This window comes from Talpa occidentalis, unplaced genomic scaffold (genome assembly GCF_014898055.3).
Source record: "Talpa occidentalis isolate TD23 unplaced genomic scaffold, MPIMG_talOcc4v2.1 talOcc4.6, whole genome shotgun sequence".
Classification (NCBI taxonomy): Eukaryota; Metazoa; Chordata; class Mammalia; order Eulipotyphla; family Talpidae; genus Talpa; species Talpa occidentalis.
The window spans coordinates 92,964,328-92,983,386 of NW_023604972.1; the positions used below are offsets into that span (position 1 = coordinate 92,964,328).

General features: G+C 37.3%; 1 protein-coding gene across 1 annotated transcript in view; it reads right to left on the reverse strand.

Moving 5' to 3' along the window:
- The window catches only part of AP3B1 (adaptor related protein complex 3 subunit beta 1), a 210,205-nt gene extending 197,390 nt beyond the window's left edge, over positions 1 to 12,815 (reverse strand). Inside the window, exon 1 of the mRNA XM_037529629.2 lies at positions 12,555 to 12,815. Coding sequence (XP_037385526.1) covers positions 12,555 to 12,682 — 128 coding nt within the window. The 5' untranslated portion in view covers positions 12,683 to 12,815. The remainder of the gene's footprint in view (positions 1 to 12,554) is intronic.
- Positions 12,816 to 19,059: the final 6,244 nt, after the last annotated feature.

The window sequence follows — 19,059 nt, forward strand, 5'->3', positions numbered from 1 at the left end:
GGAGAAGCCCTTGAATCTAATTTTTAAATGGGGCTTATAAATGGGCTTTCCCCATTTATTTTTAAAAATTATTTTTCTACTAATCTATTTTTACTTGCATTTTACCCAAGTATGCACTTCAGGTGGTATATGGTACACAGGAATAGGTATGCAGAAAAAAAGGTGGGAAGAGAGTCAGAAATTATATATTTTCTAGTGCTACAAAGGAAGAGGGATTGGTTTTTGTAATAAGTTTGTGTCCAATGTGAAGCATTCACAATTTCCAGTTCAGTTAGGGTCTACACCCCTTCCTTTGGATGACACTCAGAACCCTATATTGTTTTTGGAACAACGTGGTTACTTAAAAACACAAGAGTGAATAAAAACAGAAAATCCAGCCACCTAATTGTTTATTAACCTTCTACAAGGAGACACCATTCATTACGCAAAGAAATAGGAAATTTTCCTTCTGTATGGTTTTTGTTTTTGTTTTACTCACTAGATTCCTCCCATATTGTTGACAAAATTAAGAAGTAACAGTTTACAACTGCTATCACCACTTCCTCAAGCTTCAGAATCTTTTTGTCTTACTCCTCTATGAAAATTTCTCTTACAAAGGAATCATTAATTTCCTAATTTAAAAAATTCAATGCAAAATCTCATGAATATTTTTAGATTATTTCTCTCTATTTGACACAACTGACCATTACACCTCCAACTTGAGATTCCTTCTTCCCTTAGAGTCTCTACCTATTCCCCATCTGGTTCCCTTTTGCACTTGTGGCACAACAATGAACAAAACCAATGAAAATCCTAGTCCTCACAGACATTCCCCTGTACTAAGTTAAAAGAGGAAACAGATAACAAACACATAATAAATAAGCAAAGTTTAAGACATGGGATTATATGAGGGAAAAAAAGAGCAAAGGGAAAGAGAATGCAAAAGGGAAAGGCAACAATTTTATATAGGGAGATCAGAGAAGATCAAATAAAGAGACATCTAAAGAAAGATTTGCAGTAAGGGAATAAGAATACAGAAAAACGCTCTAAGCAAAAAGACAATGCAAGGAGGGTAAAATATTAAAGGCTTTGGTGTTTACTCCAAGTGAATAAGGAACCACTGAGGGTTTTTTGAATACAGTAATGATCTAATATATAAAAAAGGATCATTCTGGCTGCTTTGTTTAGATTACACTGTAGGGATTTCCAGGTATGCCCATGGTATTACAGCTAGTAAGACAATAAATCTGTCACAGAAAATCACTATAAAAGATGGAAAACAAAAACCGAATAACTCTCTGAAGACACTGAGATCAACCAATGCAGATAAGACTTAATTAAGAGGCCAAGATCCTTGGAAGAAGGGAGCACAAAAAGTGAGCTCCTTATTCTCATCAGCTTTTTTCCCTAACTACATTTTTCAGATTGCAAGTGGGAGAATAAAATCCAAAAAGAAGTAACAGTTTTATCAGACTGGAGAGACACACATTCAAATTCAGGGCTACCAAAGGTATTGGAACTTGAAGGGCAAAACCGCAGAGAAAACTGGGGAAAAGGTACACCTAATTTAGGCCAAAGAAGAGATCAGAAATTAGAAAATATTTTTAAACTGATTAATAAAACAGTAACATTTCATAGTTCATAAGACGCAGCTAAAAGTGCTTAGTATATTTCTAAATGCAATAAAAAGATTGAAAATCAATAATCTAAGCTTCCATCACAAGCTAAAAAAGAATAACAAATTAAACTCAAAGCATAGGTGAGGAAATAATAAAGTATACGAGGAAACTTCAATAAACTAGAGAGCAAACTACAATGGAGAAAAAGCAAAAGTAAAGATATCTATTTCAAAGGGGTTAAGAAGACAATGAGATTATGTAAAGCACTTACCCCTGGGTCTAGCACATCACTATGTGCTAGAACTATTTTCAGTACTACAGTCCCGAATCCTTTTGGAACTACATTCTAGCAGTGGTGGCTGGGGTAGAAAGAGGAAGGAAGAAGACAGAAGGAAAGGAGGTGGAGGTCGGGAGGCAGGCAGGCAGGAAGAAAACAAAGACAGAAAGACCAGCTAAATAGCATGCAAAGAATTAAGGTAGCATGATAAAATAAAGAATGAGCGATCACAAATAAACCTCTATGGGTCTCACAAACTGTGACACATTGTCCCTAGGTTCTTGATGTTCTTCTCTGTGGGCTTATTCTGTAATGACTTTTTGTGTATTAGGCAGTGCCTTTGAGAGTTCCCTAATGTAGCAACAGAAAACTTCAAAACCTAACCTTAATTAATTAACAAACAAACTGAGGTCTCAAATGCCAAGAGGGATCCAAACACAGGAATTTTGCAAAAGCAGGAATGAATATGGATAGGAACACTCAAAAGAAGTCTAAAAAGGGGACTATAAATGTAAGCTATGGGTTTTTTTCCAAGTACAGTAAACTCTTTATAGGCCCATGTTGTCCCACAATAAATATTAGTTGGAAGGATAAATGAATACAGGCTATATACTCACCATGCTCCTTATTTCTGATCCCAATAAAAGTTAAAACTTAGGCATACATCAACTGTGAGTTTATATATTCAAAACCATCATGCCATACATATATCACAGAAGTGTCTCTAATTCCCAAACCCTTTATTAACCCTCAACTGTTTTTCTCTTGGCAGGCAACAGGACGTAGATGCTACTTTTGCTTAGGATATTAGGAATGTATTGTAGAATGTGACTACTAACCCTAAAATCTCAGTCACTGAGTTAGTTGAGTATATATAATAGGACAAAACTTGATTGGACTAGGCAAAAGATCTTTTTCATCACAGCTTAAGAATACTGTAAACTAAAAATGCCACTTTCTTTTTTTTTAATTTAAATTTTATTTTTATATTCCCCATACAATTACAACCCCCTTATTTTTACCCCAAGCCCTCCTTTCCCCGCCCCCACCCCCCATAGAGTGTCTCTTGTTCATAGTTATTTGTTGATTTTGATATTTTCTTTCTTATAGTTATTTTTTCTGGTCCCTTATTTAAGTTTTCTAGATTCCTGCTATGAGTGAGACCATCCGGTATTTTTCTTTTTCTTTCTTCTTATTTCGCTGAGCATGATCCCTTCCAACGCCATCCATGTTGCTGCAAATTGCATGTGTTTATCTTTTTTGAATGCTAATATTCTATGGTGTATATGTACCACATCTTCTTGATCCAGTCATATATTTTTGGGCATAAAAATGCCACTTTCTACACAAGAGTAAAAGACTGGGAAAGTCTCAGACGCAATGAAAGAAAAAATGGTAAATATAAACACAGAAAATTTTGTGATAAAAAAATACCACAAGTCCAAAAATAAAATAAAATGAATCAGACAGAAGTGCTAATTTTCCCAAAACGCAAAGAGTCCTTATGAATCAGTGAAGACTTGAATCAACAGGGAAATGGATAAAGAACAATTAAAAGTATTTCACTGAAAGACTAAACCAATAAAAATGAGGGAGAAGACTTTATGAACTTACAGTGATAAGGACTCAGAATTATAACACTGTACCTATTAAGACTGGCAAATATTACAAAATTTGAATGTACCCAGTACTGGCAAAGGTATAAGGAAACAGACTTAACATTGGGGGAGGAGAAAACTGGTGCAACCCATCTGGAAGGTAATTTAGCAATATTTGTCACAATTTAAAATAAAATAAACCTAAGACATACACCTGTCTTAGGAATTTTTCCTAAAAATAAATAAATTGACATGTGAAATTTATGTTGCATAAATTATACACAACAAAAGTTAAATCAATCAAATACTCCTCAAAAGGAGAACTAATTAAATACTAAAAAATTACATAGGGTCAAGAAGACTGAAATAGTTTCATATGAATGTAGAAAGGTCTCCCAAATAAACTAAAGGAAAAAGCAAGATAGCCAGAAAATAGTATATATTTTACTGTTTGGCTGGCTTGTTTTGTTTTTAATTTTCTTTGAAGAATACATGTTCACTGTAGTTTTCTCTGGGGGTATGGGAATAGAAGTTATATCCTTTCTATATTACTAATTTGCCACTAGCACACCTTACATTTATAACATAATTATTTAGTCACCCCACAGTGGTACTGTTGTCTAAAACTTACAACACTTTCTTATTTTATCTTCAAAACGTTCTATGACGTACTTGTGGCCAATATTATTCCCCAATCATTTAACAGATAAAGCAAACTGATGTTCAGAAAATGTAAGTGGAATATATAAGATTATACAACATATAAGTTCTAAACTTAAACAATATTAGGTGTACCATTACAGAATTAGGGAATGGCACAGTAAGGAATTAATGTTGAGTCTTGTTTTGATATACAACATTCTTCACATTTACATCACTGTCAATTTCTGCTCTAAAGCTGAGTGTATTAAGAATACAATTCAAGAACTCTAAATAATATCTTGTAAATGTAAAATCCCTAACATATGGTGCCATAACACTTCCTCTCTAATCCCAAATCTACCACAAGGAAAATGTGTTTTTTTTTTCTCTTAATCTCACAATTTTTATGAAAAAGAAAACCGCTGGAACCATAATCAACGATAATTGTACCTATTCTCAATAGCAGTCTAAAACATCTGTGATGCGCTTCTGGATAAGTCAAAATAAATTTTATTTTCACTGACATTACTTTGACTGTATTTGGTTAACATTATCTCATGTAGATTCATCAGATCAAAATTAATTAGTATTACAGAATAGTGTTTTCCATCCAAACAATTCATCTTTGTTGGCTCACATGCCTCACTGATACTGGCATGCCACTGTAATAATGGGCACGGTGCCACCATAACAGATGGGCATAAACACAGACATGCCAATGAGTCAGTGTGTGCATCAAGTTTGAGTATTAGTATTAGATTTTCCTCCAAGAAATTCATAAAGTATAGTAGAATAAATATATGTTTTCTATAACTGTTAATAAAATATGCCAGCTCAAAACCAGATTAATTTTTAAATTCTTAACAAAAAACTTTCCAAGGCTACAGAAGGCAAGTTTTCCATCTGATGAATCTGGATTAGTCTTCTGTGTAGGGAATTGAGGAAACCAATATGCAATCTCTACCTTAAATAAGCATTGTCCCTGAAGCACTTGAAAATCTCAGTAAAAATTCAGTTTTTAAAAGTCATATGGCAGTGTTGCAAGCCGAAAAAGTACTAGAGCTCTATTGAACAACAATATGATTACACCTAACATGACTAAAATTTGTACTTAAAAATGGGATATGTGATATTATGTGCCTTTTACAACAATTACAAAAAAAAAAAAAAAAAATCACATGGACCTGCAAAGTTTCCTGATGAAGGCTATGTAGGCTTGGAAACAGGAAAATGGGCCTCCAAATTCTTATTTCACAGGAACTGAAGCCACATAAATTTTATGTCAGTATTCTGTCACCTCAATTAGAAACAGAGCACATGAACATGTTTTGCAAACTGCTACATGGATATATGACCTAGGGAAAACTGTTTTCAAAGAATATAAAAGCCCTGGAGTTCCAAAGCCTGACATAAGAAAATCAGCCCTCATGAGTTCAGACAACATGGAAACTATTTCTTTATATTAAGAATCCCTGGGCAATTATACACTTTGGATCAAAATGAAGACTCAAAAAAAGGATGGGGGGGGCAGTACAAATATGTAGGTATAGAGTGCTATAGAATCTAAAGGTGGAATCCATACTTGTAAACCTACGCGTATTTGGATGGGAGAAAACAGAATATGGCTATAGTAACAGATGGGGTGAAGAGGCCATCCATACAAAAAGACATTTAGAGCTACTGTGATTTAACAATTCACACCATAACAAGGGGATCCTCAGAAGAAATCATCATTTTTGGTACTAGACTCAATACATTCATCTGGAAACCATCTTCAAAAACACCCCCGCTGAGCTCAGCTACCCCTCTTCATTCCAGCTCTTGTGATTTGCCACTCTGACATTTTCAGCCATTGGCTTTAGAATAGTTTTAATATTTACGCAGAAGTCCATTCAGTACCCGATTTTTCAAAGTTTTTGGCCTAATCATCTTTATTAATTCTCAGCTTCAGAAAATGTCAGTTATTCACTCCCATAGTCTAGCCTGTATCATACCCAAACTTTGTAAATACCCAAAACTACTCAACTTCTGAAATATTAAGTTCATACAACTCTTTTTCTGCCGAATCTCTCTTACTAGCACTCAATTATTCCCATGCCACCTATTCCAAACCATCAGTAAATTTCATTGCCTTTTTCTTCAAAATATATCCAGAATTAAACTACTTCTCTCCACCCCCACCACTATGATTTAGTCATCATTTTCTCTTGCCTGGATTTCTGCAAGATTTCCACGCTGGTCTCTCTATTCCTAGTTCAGGTGGCAAAGTGATCCATTTAAAAGTGGGATCATTTCATTCCTCTGTTCATAATTGTCCAATGGCTTCCCATATCACTCAGAATATAATCACAGTCCTTACAATGACTTAAAACAATGTACAAAGCCCTACACAACCTGGCCCTCACCCACCTCCTCTAACAACTAGTAATTCTTTTTTCATGCATTCTATTCCAGTAATTTTGGCCTGTTTATTGATCCCCATATGGGTTAGAAATTCTTCATCCTCAGGATCTAAGCAGGTACTAGTCCTTCTGACTGAATACTCTTCCCCAGACATCTGCACATCTCTCTCTCTCACCTGCCTCAGGTATATGCCTGATTAACAAATCCTCAAAGATCTTTTTCTGACCATGCTATTTCAAACTCCAACCCAACCTCCACCCTAACTCTCTATCCTCTACCCTGGTCAACTCAATCATAAATTGACTTGTTTATTGCCTGTCTTTGTTACACTAGAACATATGTTCTGTGAGACTGGGCATTTTGTCTACTTCACAATTCCCAGCATCAGGAACAGTATCTAGCAACTAGAAGGCACTCATATTTGTTAAAACAATAAATTACTTCTATAAACTTTTTTTAAATTGGGGAGAGGGCATTAGAAATGGGCACAGACCCAAGTCTCCCATAAGGTATAACCTTTTTGAAATAGGGTATGTAGCTGGCACACATCAGATACTTAAATGTTACCTACATCTAAAGACCCATCTGCTCAAAACCCTCCAACAGTTTCTCTTCTCACTCAACATAAAAACCAAAATCCTTACAAAGCATTACAAAAGCTAGTGCCCCCTCTTCTACCCTGCCCCTTACCACTCTGCCTTCACAGTACCAAGTTCTCCCTCATCCTTCATGATCACATTTTTAACCTCGCTTTAAGAAACCCATTCCCACAGTAAAGCTGGATGATGTATAGTGCTGCCAACCCATGATTTTGGAAAAAGCCTCACTTATGAGTCTTCCCTTGCCCAGCTGCCATGCCAACTTACTCAGCTGAAGGATTAATGACACTGGCCTTCCAATTAGGTTGGTGCCTATCAGCAATACGAGTAATCAGCCCAACAATAAGCAGACACTGACTAGGCATTGTTCATTTTTGTAAATCTATGAACTCTCTCTAGCTGGTATGCTAAATAAGTCTACCCTAAATACATAAACCAATGAACATTATTCATAATAATATGAAATATAGGAAAATCATTTCCTTCTTGATTATTCTACTTTGTGCTCTTCACTTTAAATTTTGAATTTGGACTGCAGGCAATTTGTTTTTGTCAGTACTTCATTTATACACACAACTGCAGTACTGTCAAATTACTTCACTATAATACATTTGTCATTCCATAAGCATTTATGAATTTTCATGCAATAAAAAAGAACATTTCAACCAACCATCTGTCTGCTTTTTGTTTGTTTTAATCATCCAGTTTCAGTAATGTTGCTTTAAATTCTAAATATTTTCAGAAATAACATTAAATCTCACATGTTGAAACTTAACAGGAAGGCTTAAATTTTAAGTATTCCAAATATTCTCCTTAAATTTCACCAGACCTGTAATCTTTAAATAACATATCCTATATCAAGGGATGAATATTTTCTTGGTTAATACTTTATAAGATAAACTGTGAAAGTCAGAAATGACTCTCCAAGAAGAAATGCAAGCTAAGCAAATAAAAAACACTTTCATAATCTGTTACAAAAAGGATTCTGCTTGCAGTCAGTATTTCATTCATTTTTTTGTTTTGTTGTGTTCAATGTGGTAAAATTTTACTTGATTTGAAGTATATTTCAAGAATCACAAGACCATAGTACACCACTAAAGTGAAAACTGTTAACTTGAGTTGCCACCTTTTTGCAAACTAGTAATCTTATTCGCGTGAAGACATAAATAGCTAGTTCATTTAGCTAGGAATACTAGTTTTTTCTTTTTTTAAATAGCCATTATGGAACAAATGTCAAAGATCAATAAAATGTTGAAAACACCTAAATATTTAATAGGCGACCTTTGTAAATTATAATAGTTTTTAGTCAGTATATCACACTGAAATATTAAGAATTTTTATACAATTTAACATACACATGTCTGTGTGTCATATTTATGATACTACATACTAGCCTTACCTCACAAACTGAATTTGGAGTTTCTTAAAGGCAAGATAAAAATCTTATTGTCTTGTATTTTTGCACTGAAAATCTAGAAGAATACAATATACCTATGGAATAATCCCAAATTTGTAAATAAAGATATCTTTAAGAGTGGAAAAGACTTTAAAAATTTGATTTTTTAAGTTCACTCAAAGCTCAACGTCTATGTGACAATTTCAAGTCAATGAATCCTAACCACAGCACAAACTGGAGCAACATCATGAAGAAAATGACTGTTCTGAATCTAAATGCCATTAACTTCAGTTTGATGCACGATTACATCAATGTAATGCAATAAAACAGGGGTACTAGACTGAGTTTTCTTTTTAAGACCCAATGACTTAGCCATGCTTTATTTTTTTAACTACACTGGCTAAACAGACAAGTAAATGTCAGTAGGATCTGACTCATTCAATTAGGGACCTAAAATAATTGTATTTATTAAGCAAAATTGTGAGCCAAACATTTTCCTAGGTATATTTGTATAAACTATCCCATCTAATTAAGCAAGCTTGTGAAAGTTCTGGACAAGGCTCTCCAAAATGTGCTATTTTGCCGTGTGGACTGTTTTGAACTGAAAGCAATCACTATGCAGCAGACTGTAGAGAAACTTTCACCTCTCCCTTCACTACCTAAAAGAATGTAGATAGGGGAGTTGGTCCAGAAAGAAAACTAGTACAAGGATAACTTTTTAACTAAATGGCCTATTTGAATGGCAAGGCAAACATCTAATTAGCAAGCACTGCTCTTCTTATCAACCAGAGAACTATTCTCCTCCCAGGCCCTATGTCAATCCTTAGTTCAAGATGGCTTATAAACCTCAACCATCCAACTTGTCTTTAGGTCTCATATCTTTGAGTATCCTGTATGTTTATAAGAAATTGAAAATTGTGAAGCCAATAATCTAATACACAGACTTGCTAACTAATAAATGATGTATAAGATATGTTGTCATAAAGCCACCTAAAATTGCCAAATTGTGGTCTGGGGTTAAGAGTGGCCCAAATAAGTAAGATTTATAAGTAAGATTAAATTCATTTAAAAAATCAATAATCTAGTGACTAGGAAATGACTAGGCATCCTTGAGATGGTTAGTGACAATCAAAGAACACACTTCTAGGACAAGAGTGTCAACAGCAGAGTAGCAGAAGGATTGAGAAGCTGCAGCCTCTGTAGTAGAGTGACTTAAGGGATTCATGAATGGCTGCTAAATATAGGGGTTGGTAAATTTACTAAGGAGCAAAACATCTGTATGGCCTCAGAATGCCTCCACAAAAAGATTACTGAGGAAGAGAAAATGGACAACCCCTTGAGGAAAATAACATCCTAAAGATGGCATCCAATGCTTCTGGATGCAACAGCATGAAAAGATATATCATCTATGATAGGAAGATGAATCTAAACATGAGGAAATACCAGCAAACCCAAATTGCTTAGCATCCTATAAAAATAACTGGCTTCCATTTTTCAAATGTGTTAATGTGAAAGACAAAGACTAAAGACCTATTCCTTAGCTAAGAGGAGATTAAAAAGATATGACAAATAAATGCAATATATGCTCCTGTACTGGATACTGTACTGGAGGGAGATGGGAGGGAGGGAGGTGGGAGATGGGAGGGAGGGAGGGAGAGAGAGAGAGAGAGGAGGGAGGATAGGAAGGAAGGAAGGAAGGAAGGAAGGAAGGAAGGAAGGAAGGAAGGAAGGAAGGAAGGAAGGAAGGAAGGAAGGAAGGAAGGAAGGAAGGACAAAATTATTTATTGGGCCAAATGACAACAATTATGTGGGATTTTACTGATGTTAAATTTTCTGGCTATAACAGTGCTGTGGTTGTGTAAGAAAATATTCCTTTTTAAAAAATACACACTAAGCTATTAGGAGTGAAGAAACATAATGTGTACAACCTATTCTCCAATGTTTGAGAAAACACAATGAGTGTGAATGAGTGACTGAGTGTGTAAGTGTGTAGAAAGAGCAAGAGAACAAAGAAAGGAATATAGCTAATTTTTTAAAAATGGTGAATGTGCATAAAATGTAGTTCTCTGCACTATTCTTGTAACTTTTTTTGTGAACTTGAAATCATTTCAAAGTAAATTATCAAAAACTAAAGAGAAACAGGGTATGCTTCAAGAGTTTCACATAAATCTTGACATTTGGATTTTTAAAAAGAGCAAGTGATATAACCATTTTATAAATGATAGAGTGTAGGCTCAAGAGTAAGTGACCCACTTCCAGAACAGGAGTCTTCTTGTTTCTGTACAATCCATTAAGTTACAGTTCAATTACCAAAATGTTTCTAAGTCCTGGGAGCTTCAAGGTCTTACACTGTCTATAGCTACTATTCAGCTTTAAACTTTTAGTGAGTTGTAGGCATTCTCTAATAAGAGCACCATAAATGTTTTCAAGTAGTAAACAGTGTATCAAATTATTTCAGAGAACAGGCTCTAAGATTAGAATGTCTGAGTTCAAATCCAGATAGTGCAGTGTTCTATCTTTGTGATCCTGGGTCAAGAAAACCACTGTGCTCCCATCTTCTCATCAGTAAAATGAAATCAGGTAACAAAAACTGTTAGGACTGAATGTTGAGTCAACAAGTATAAAGTAGTGTGGACAAATGCACAAGCACAAAATGTTGGCGATTATTATTTCTAATCTAACCTATCAGTCACCTCTACAGCTGGTCACAGTCAAAGGCATGTTTTGTTTTCAAAATCAGGCCCAAAATCTAATAAAATAAAACAACTGAGGCTCTAAGAGGAAAATATCTTAGATATCACAAACCACAAAAATAAATTAATTGCATGCAAACCTCATGCAAAAGAGACCGATGCAGATTTATAGGTTAATTCAATGGTTGAAATATTTTGGAAACAGAAAGACAGAGTTACAACAAGCTCCTTGTCAAAATAACCCATCATCTAAACGCACAGAATGAAAAATAAAAATTATTCACTTTGAAACTTTGCTAATCTAGAAACGAGAAAAGCAAAAAGCAACGTGCATTCCATATGCTGTATGTAAGATTGCAGTCAGCTCAGCAATCAAAATATAATCCCAATTTCAAAGACCAGTACTTTTCAGATTGTCCCATCTTGTTAGTAAAATTCAAATTTAAATTTAACCACAACCATCTAACATCTGCAGTCACCAAGGCAGCTACTTTACCTTAATTTAGCAAGAATCTAGCGACAGCCTTATTATGTGACCATAGTGAATAGCAGAGATTAAAATAAGAAAAATGTAAAAATAATAACAATCAAGATTCTGTAAAATGAAACAATCCTTCCCCCCAAAAAACTTAAAATGGTGTTTTTGTTTGTTTTTAACCATTTCTCAGGGTTGTTTAAAATATTCTTACTAACTTTAAAAAAGTGTACCGTGTTTACAGTTCGTTTTAAAAGTCACACCATTAATGTGCGAAAGTTTACCATTTGTTCACAGTCACATTCTCAATATTCTCTCCTCGCATACGTATTATTTTGTTTGGACTGGGGGTTTTTGTGACTGTAGTGCAAAGCATGTTGTCCCAGAAACATTAATGTCTCTCCATTCACAAAACGCCTAGAAACACCTCCATGTTTCCACATTCCTGGGTCACTCCGGGGTCGCACGAATAACTCTCCCTCTCAACCCCGCAAACACTTCCACCCTATTAGGGGAATTTCTCCACGTTCGAAACATTAAATTAGCTAGTGGCGTCTGTTCAAAATTCAGAGTCGTGTGCCCCGCTCCAAACCAATTCAACTCAGCCTTTGAAGGTGGGACCTAAACTCTCCAAATGGGTCCTTTTTCCCTCAAATTTGAAAACTACTGGAGACTTCCTCACTCACTCCAAACTCCGCCAAGAACTCTCCCCACTACCAACCGACCCACCCCACCCACCTGCAGGAAACGTTACCGCCCGGCTCTCGGGTCTAGCGCGGAGTTAGCACGACCCCACCCCTCTCCCGGGAGCCTGCTCCCCTGAAACCCCCACTTCCGCAGCCCCGACCCCGCACCCCAAGCCTTTCTCCTCACTTCTTCAGATCGCTGCTGAAGAGGCCGAAGGCGCCGGAGGGGGAAATGGTTGAGGTCGCCTCCTGACCCAGCTCCGTCGCCTCGCCTCCCCCGGACTGCTCATTGTAAGCGAAGCTGTTGCTGGACATTGCTGCGGTGCTGGCGGGTATCGGGGGGTCCTGCCCCGGTTCTCTCCGCAGGGTTCCTGTCCGCAGGACGCGGAACAAAACTAGTTCTCGCGCGGAGGGGCGCGCGCAGGCGCTTCCGGACTCGTCACGCTCCCTAAGTCGACCTGGCGGTCCACCCCCTGCGCATGCCCAGTGTGCACTTTCGCGGGCGCCCACCGCCGGCCCTCCCGGGCCGCCTGGATTTTTCTTCTCCGGGTTTTCCAGGTAGCCGTGAGCCTCAGACCCTGGCTGTGAGACCTGGTTGTGCAAAATCTGGATTCTGATTTCTGAAAGTTTTTTATCTGTTGAATCCATTTTGATCCCTTAAGGAGCTTCCTGGAGCTCGGACACTTATCTGCTTTGCTCCTGCTGTAAGCCAGTAGCTTTCAGATTTCTCCTAAACCGCCATTAAACACCACCGGAGCAGTTTTGCTCAGCCACCAAAACCGGTTATCTTTTTTTAGGCTGGTTTTTGCTCCTTTTCCTTCAACCAAAGTTGCATTACTTTCATATTGGCCCCCAAACATCCTTTTTTCTTGACCTCTCCACTTCAAGAAAACTTTTTGTTTCTTAGGCGCCTTTAAGGATTCCTCCCAGAAGTGACCATTACGTGGCAAGCTTTCAAAAATCTAGGAAAGCAGTTCCCAGGAACTGAAGCAGAGAGCTTCCTACTGACCTCTGACTACAAACAAATGAAATAAAATAGAGCCACTTCATGTGCCAAGAGTAGCTTATCATCTGAGCATCACCTCTCCTATTTTCCCTGTGACCATTTACTGAAGTCTACTAGGGAGCCAAGGAGGAACATTGGCGAGGGAGTAGCACCCAAGAAAGTCTATCCCCTACTAATTTTGTTACAGGGCAAGGTGAGAGGCATCCCAGAAGTCCCAAATCTACCAGTTCTAAATAGGTTCTGCCATCCGTCCCATCAAGACAAAATACACTCCAGTGCCTAAGATTGACAGGAATTTTAATAAAATTAGTATACAGTGCAGAAAAGGGGAAGAATAAAGTTTCCAAATCAAGCACCTGAAGTTGCACATCCCTTGTGGGTAAATGCCCCAACAGGATGTGCCCAAAGCACTGAGGTCCAGAAGTCTGCCATAAATTTAAGGTACCTTCTGCTGGGGACCCATGGGAAAGGGGCAGAAGAGGCCCAGCACATCTGGGACAAAAAGAACAAGTAACTACCACTGTTAATCTCCCCATGGCTCTCTCACACACATCTGCTTCAACCAGTCCAGGACCAAAAAGCAAGTGCAGTTTCTTAACATATCTCTCTACTCCATGTGCCTCCTCCAGGTCTCCTGAATCTCCATCCTTCCTTCCTTCTACAATCTCCTCTCTAGCTTCTCCCATCCCTGCTCAGCTCCACCGTCTCTTTGGTGGGGCCAGGAACCTGAAACCTCTCCTTTCCCTGGGGACCACCTTGTTGCAATCTCCCCTTTTAATTTTTATTCCACCAAAGCTGTGGTAGTGCAGAGCTCAAGAGATCTCTTTTCCAGGGTTCCAGTGTGTAGAAGAGAAACAACAGTGCGTCATCAGGCATTGCCCAGTGTGGCAAAAGTCCTCCATTTCTGGAAAATAGTCAACCAATCCAAGCCAAAAGAAAAAACATCTGGAGGCATTAGCCAAAGCATCAAAATTATAGGGAACGGCTCAACTTATCTAAATTTTTCTGGGGACCACCCTCTTACACTTTCTCCTCTAGGCAAGTGTTGAAACCTAGAGCCCAGAAGCCAGAGAGTATAAAGGGACTAGAGAAACACAACCTGGGAGTCCATGGCCTGTTTAACTCCACTAAAGGCCACTATGAAAACAACAATAAGATACCACCACACATCTGTTAAAATAGCCAATATCCAGAACACTAATAGCACCAAATATTGGTGAGGTTGTCGATCTACAGGACCTTTCTCATTCATTGTTGGTGGCATTGCAAAATGGGACAGCCACTTTGGAATGTAGTTTGGTTTCTTACAAAATTAAGTATATCTTACCATCTGATCTGGAAAGAGTGCTCCTAGGTGTTTACAAAAAAGAGACAAAAACTTAAGTTCCCACAAAAGCTTGTACATTAATGTTTATAGCAGCCTTATTCATAATTGCCGAAACTTGAAAGCTATCTAGATGTCCTTTAGTAAGTAGATGAATAAACTATGATACAGCCACCTATACAATGGAATATTATTCATCTTTAAAAAAAAAAAGCTATGAAATCATGAAAACACATGGAAGAGTCAAAAGCATAGTATGAAATAAGAGAAAATAATCTAAAAAGACTATTTTGATTTCACCTTTATGACATTCTGGAAAAGGCAAAACTATGGAGTTGGTAAAACAAAAAAAAACCAAAAACAATGGTTGCCAGGGAAGGGGTAGAAGGAATGAATAGGCAGAGAACAGAGGAGGATCTTTATTCTTTTTTTAATAACAGAGGAAGATTTTTAAAGCTATGAAATATTCTGTATGATGACACAGTAATGATGGATATGTGTCATTATACGTTTCTCCAAACCCATAGAATACATAACACCAAAAGTGAGCATAATGTAAACTGTGGACTTCAGGTGATGATGTATCACTCTAGGTTCATCAGGCATAGCAAATGTACCACTTGGGTAGGGGATGTAGATAACGGGAGAGGCTACACATGTGGGGTGAGCATATACGGGAAATGTCTCCTCCTTATTCTCAATTTTTCTGTGAACTTGAAACTGCTCCAAATAAATTTTTTTTAAAGATTTACTTATTTATGCGTATAGGAACTGGGGTACAGGCCAGAGGTGCAGGGGGGTGAGAGGATTCATCAGAAACAGAGTGGGGAACAGAACAGGCTGATCAACCGAAATACACTGCTGAGGGGAGCAGCAGACAAAACAGGAGAGGTCTGCTGTGCCATGTGGGTAGCTCCCTGGCTGGTCAGGGTCGAACTCCTGCTGCAGAGGCTGCAGATAGCTTCTTTTTTTTTTTTTTTTTTTTTTTTTTTAATTTTAAAATTTTTTTTTTATAGAGGCATGCTTATTTATTTATTTGTTTGCTTGTTTGTTTGTTTGTTTGTTTATACATGCACTGGGTACAGTCAGAAGCGTGGGAGGGTGAGAGAATTCACCAGAGCGGGAAGCAGAGCAGGCAGAAGGACCGAAGTACACTGCCGAGGGGAGCAGCGGGTGGCAGGAGAGGTCTGCGCGCCATGTGGGACCCTCCTCCAGTGGCCGGGGAGCAGCCAGGGATGGAACCGGCGCCACAGAGGCTGCGTGCAGCTTTGCAAGCCAGCGCTCAACCACTGCGCCACCGGGGAGGCCCTGCAGATAGCTTCTTAATGCTGTGCTTAACCCCTTGCGCCACCAGGGAGGCCCCAAATAAATTTTTTTAATAAAAACTTTATTAAAAAAAGAACTGTTCCTATGGAAGCAAACATGACTGAGGCTCCAGGAGGGAGAAAAATAACATTTGTCTTCTGGTCAAAGTTTGTTGGGTTTTATTCAACCATTAGAATACTCCTCTAGAGATGTAATGATGGCATACCTAAAATGTTCCCTTTACCAATATTGAAGATACTGATTGATTTATACAACTTCACCTATAGGTGATTATTCTTGATGATGATAATGATGATAATACTTAGTAGATGACTTAACATATACCAGACACATACGTGATTTACACATACTAATTCATTTAATAATAAAATTAGACTTTGTATTCCTTTATCTGTATAATGAGGACTTTGATATATACATATGCTAGAGAATCTCTGAAATGTGTACCTGGGTATAGAATTTCTTAGTTGTATAGCATGTGCACCCTCACTGGACATACTAAGTTGTTACCCAGTAGAATAGCAGTACACCTCCAAAATAGTGTATAAGAGATCTTTCCTCACATTCTCACCAACACTTTATTTTCTAAAAATTTTTTATTGTCATCATTATGGTAGATGTGAATACTATTTTATTGTAATTATCATTGTCATGGTAATAATGAATTTGAGCATCTTTTTATGATTATTGTTCCAACTGAATTCAGAAAATGGGCAAGTATTCCTATTTATACCACTATCATTTAACACTGTTACATAAATCCTAGCTAATACAATAGGATAAGAAAAACAAATAGTGGGAAATAAAAGATTATTATATTTATAGATAACATGATTGTCTTGCTGGAAAATCTGAGAGACAATCATTAGACCTTTAAACTGATTTGGCAGAATGGTCAGATTCAAAATTCAATAACATTCCTGCATAACAATAATTAGAAAATGTAATTCTTAAAAAATGCTTTTCCACAGTAACAATAAATGAAGAAATAGTCTTAAGAATTACGTGGGACCTCAAGGGGCAGCAGCGTTGGAAGCAGCACAGGATGAGGGAAGGATTATTCAAAGTCTGTGTGGATCAATGAAAAACCGAGGGGGCTACACTGGAAGTAAAGTACAGTGCCTACCCAAAGGAAGTCTCCTATTTATTACATTGAGTACAAAGGTGGGCCAAGTACACAGTAGTGTACATGCATGGGTGATGGGATTAGGGATGTAAACTAGGGTCAAGTGACCAGGGGCTCTTGCCTGGGGGAGCTCCATTATTCCTGCCAGTGTAAGCAGGTAATTTCTTTTCTTTTTTTTTTTTTTTTTTTTTTTAAATAATAAATTTTATTTTTATATTCCCCCATACAACTGCACATGCCCCATTCTGACCCCAATCCCTCCCCTCCCGGCCCCCACCCCCCAAAAAGTGTCTCTGGTTCATAGTTTTTTGTTGATTTTGATTTTCACTTTCCTATAGTTATTCATTTTCCTGATCCCTTATTTAAGTTTTCTAGATTCCTGCTATGAGTGAGACCATCCGGTATTTTTCTTTTTCTTTTTGGCTTATTTCGCTGAGCATGATCCCTTCCAGCGCCATCCATGTTGCTGCAAATTGCATGTGTTTATCTTTTTTGAATGCTGAGTAATATTCCATGGTATATATGTACCACATCTTCTTGATCCAGTCATCTATTTTTGGGCATTTGGGCTGTTTCCAAAGCTTAGCTATTGTAAATAGTGCTGCTATAAACATAGGGGTGCAGGTGTTCTTTGGAATTGATGTTTCTGTGTCCTTTGGGTAAATACCTAGGAGTGGAATTGCTGGATCATATGGAAGCTCTATGTTTAGTAGGTCCAGAAATCTCCACACAGCTCTGCATAGTGGTTGGACCAGTTTGCATTCCCACCAACAGTGCAGGAGAGTTCCTTTTTCTCCACAACCTCGCCAACATTTGTTGTTGCTAGTTTTTTTAATATGTGCCATTCTCACTGGTGTAAGATGGTATCTCATGGTAGTTTTGATTTGCATTTCCCTGATTACAAGTGATGTTGAACATTTTTTCATATGTCTGTTGGCCATTTGCATTTCCTCTTCAGAGAAGTTTCTTTTTAGCTCTTCTGCCCATTTTTTGACTGGGTTATTTTCTTTGTTGTTGTTGAGTCTCATCAGCTCTTTGCAGATTTTTGTGATCAGTCCTTTATCATTAGTGTTGGGTGCAAAAATGTTCTCCCAGTTGGTGGGGTTTCTCTTTGTTTTTGTTATTGTCTCTTTTGCTGTGCAGAAGCTCTTTAATTTGATGTAGTCCCAGCTGTTTATCTTTGCCTTCACTATCACTTGTAAGCAGGTAATTTCTATTCTAATAGCTGCCTGCTGTTCTCAGCAGAAACACAAAACTGACTTCCCAGTATGTTCCTCATACCAGGACTTTTGCTCTTGGTGAGAGTCTCCCTGCATGATTCTACACCTTGATGACAAGCAGGAACTCTGGGCACCAAGACAATATCCCCTAGAACAAGGGGGGCTGGGGATTCCACAATTATGCAAGAGCTAAGTGAAGAAAAACTATAAAATTTTATAGTTTAAATTATAAAATAAAATTTTATAGTTTAAATTTTATAGTTTGAATATAGTTTAAACAGTTTAATGCAGTGACAATCAAAATTCACTTTTTTAAAAATAGGTAAATTGAGTTTCAAGTTTACCTGGAAGAGTAAGTATAGCTTAAAGGAAGAAATTTTTAATTTTTTAAGGTACAGCATGATGAATTACTTGCCCAACAATTCATTTCAATGTATTATAAAGGTTATTGTAATTTGAGAGTTTGGTTTTGTGTCAAGTAAAAAGATTGAATTGGTAGAATAGAATAGAAACAGATTCAGCTATATGTGATTATTGACAGTGTATTATTGAATAAACAATTAATTAATTAGTTAACTGTCAAAAAATAGAGTGAGACCTCTGTATTAGTTTCTGATGTGTGCTGTAACATATTGCCACAAATGTATTGGCTTAAAACAACCCACAAATTTATTCTCTTACAGTTATGGA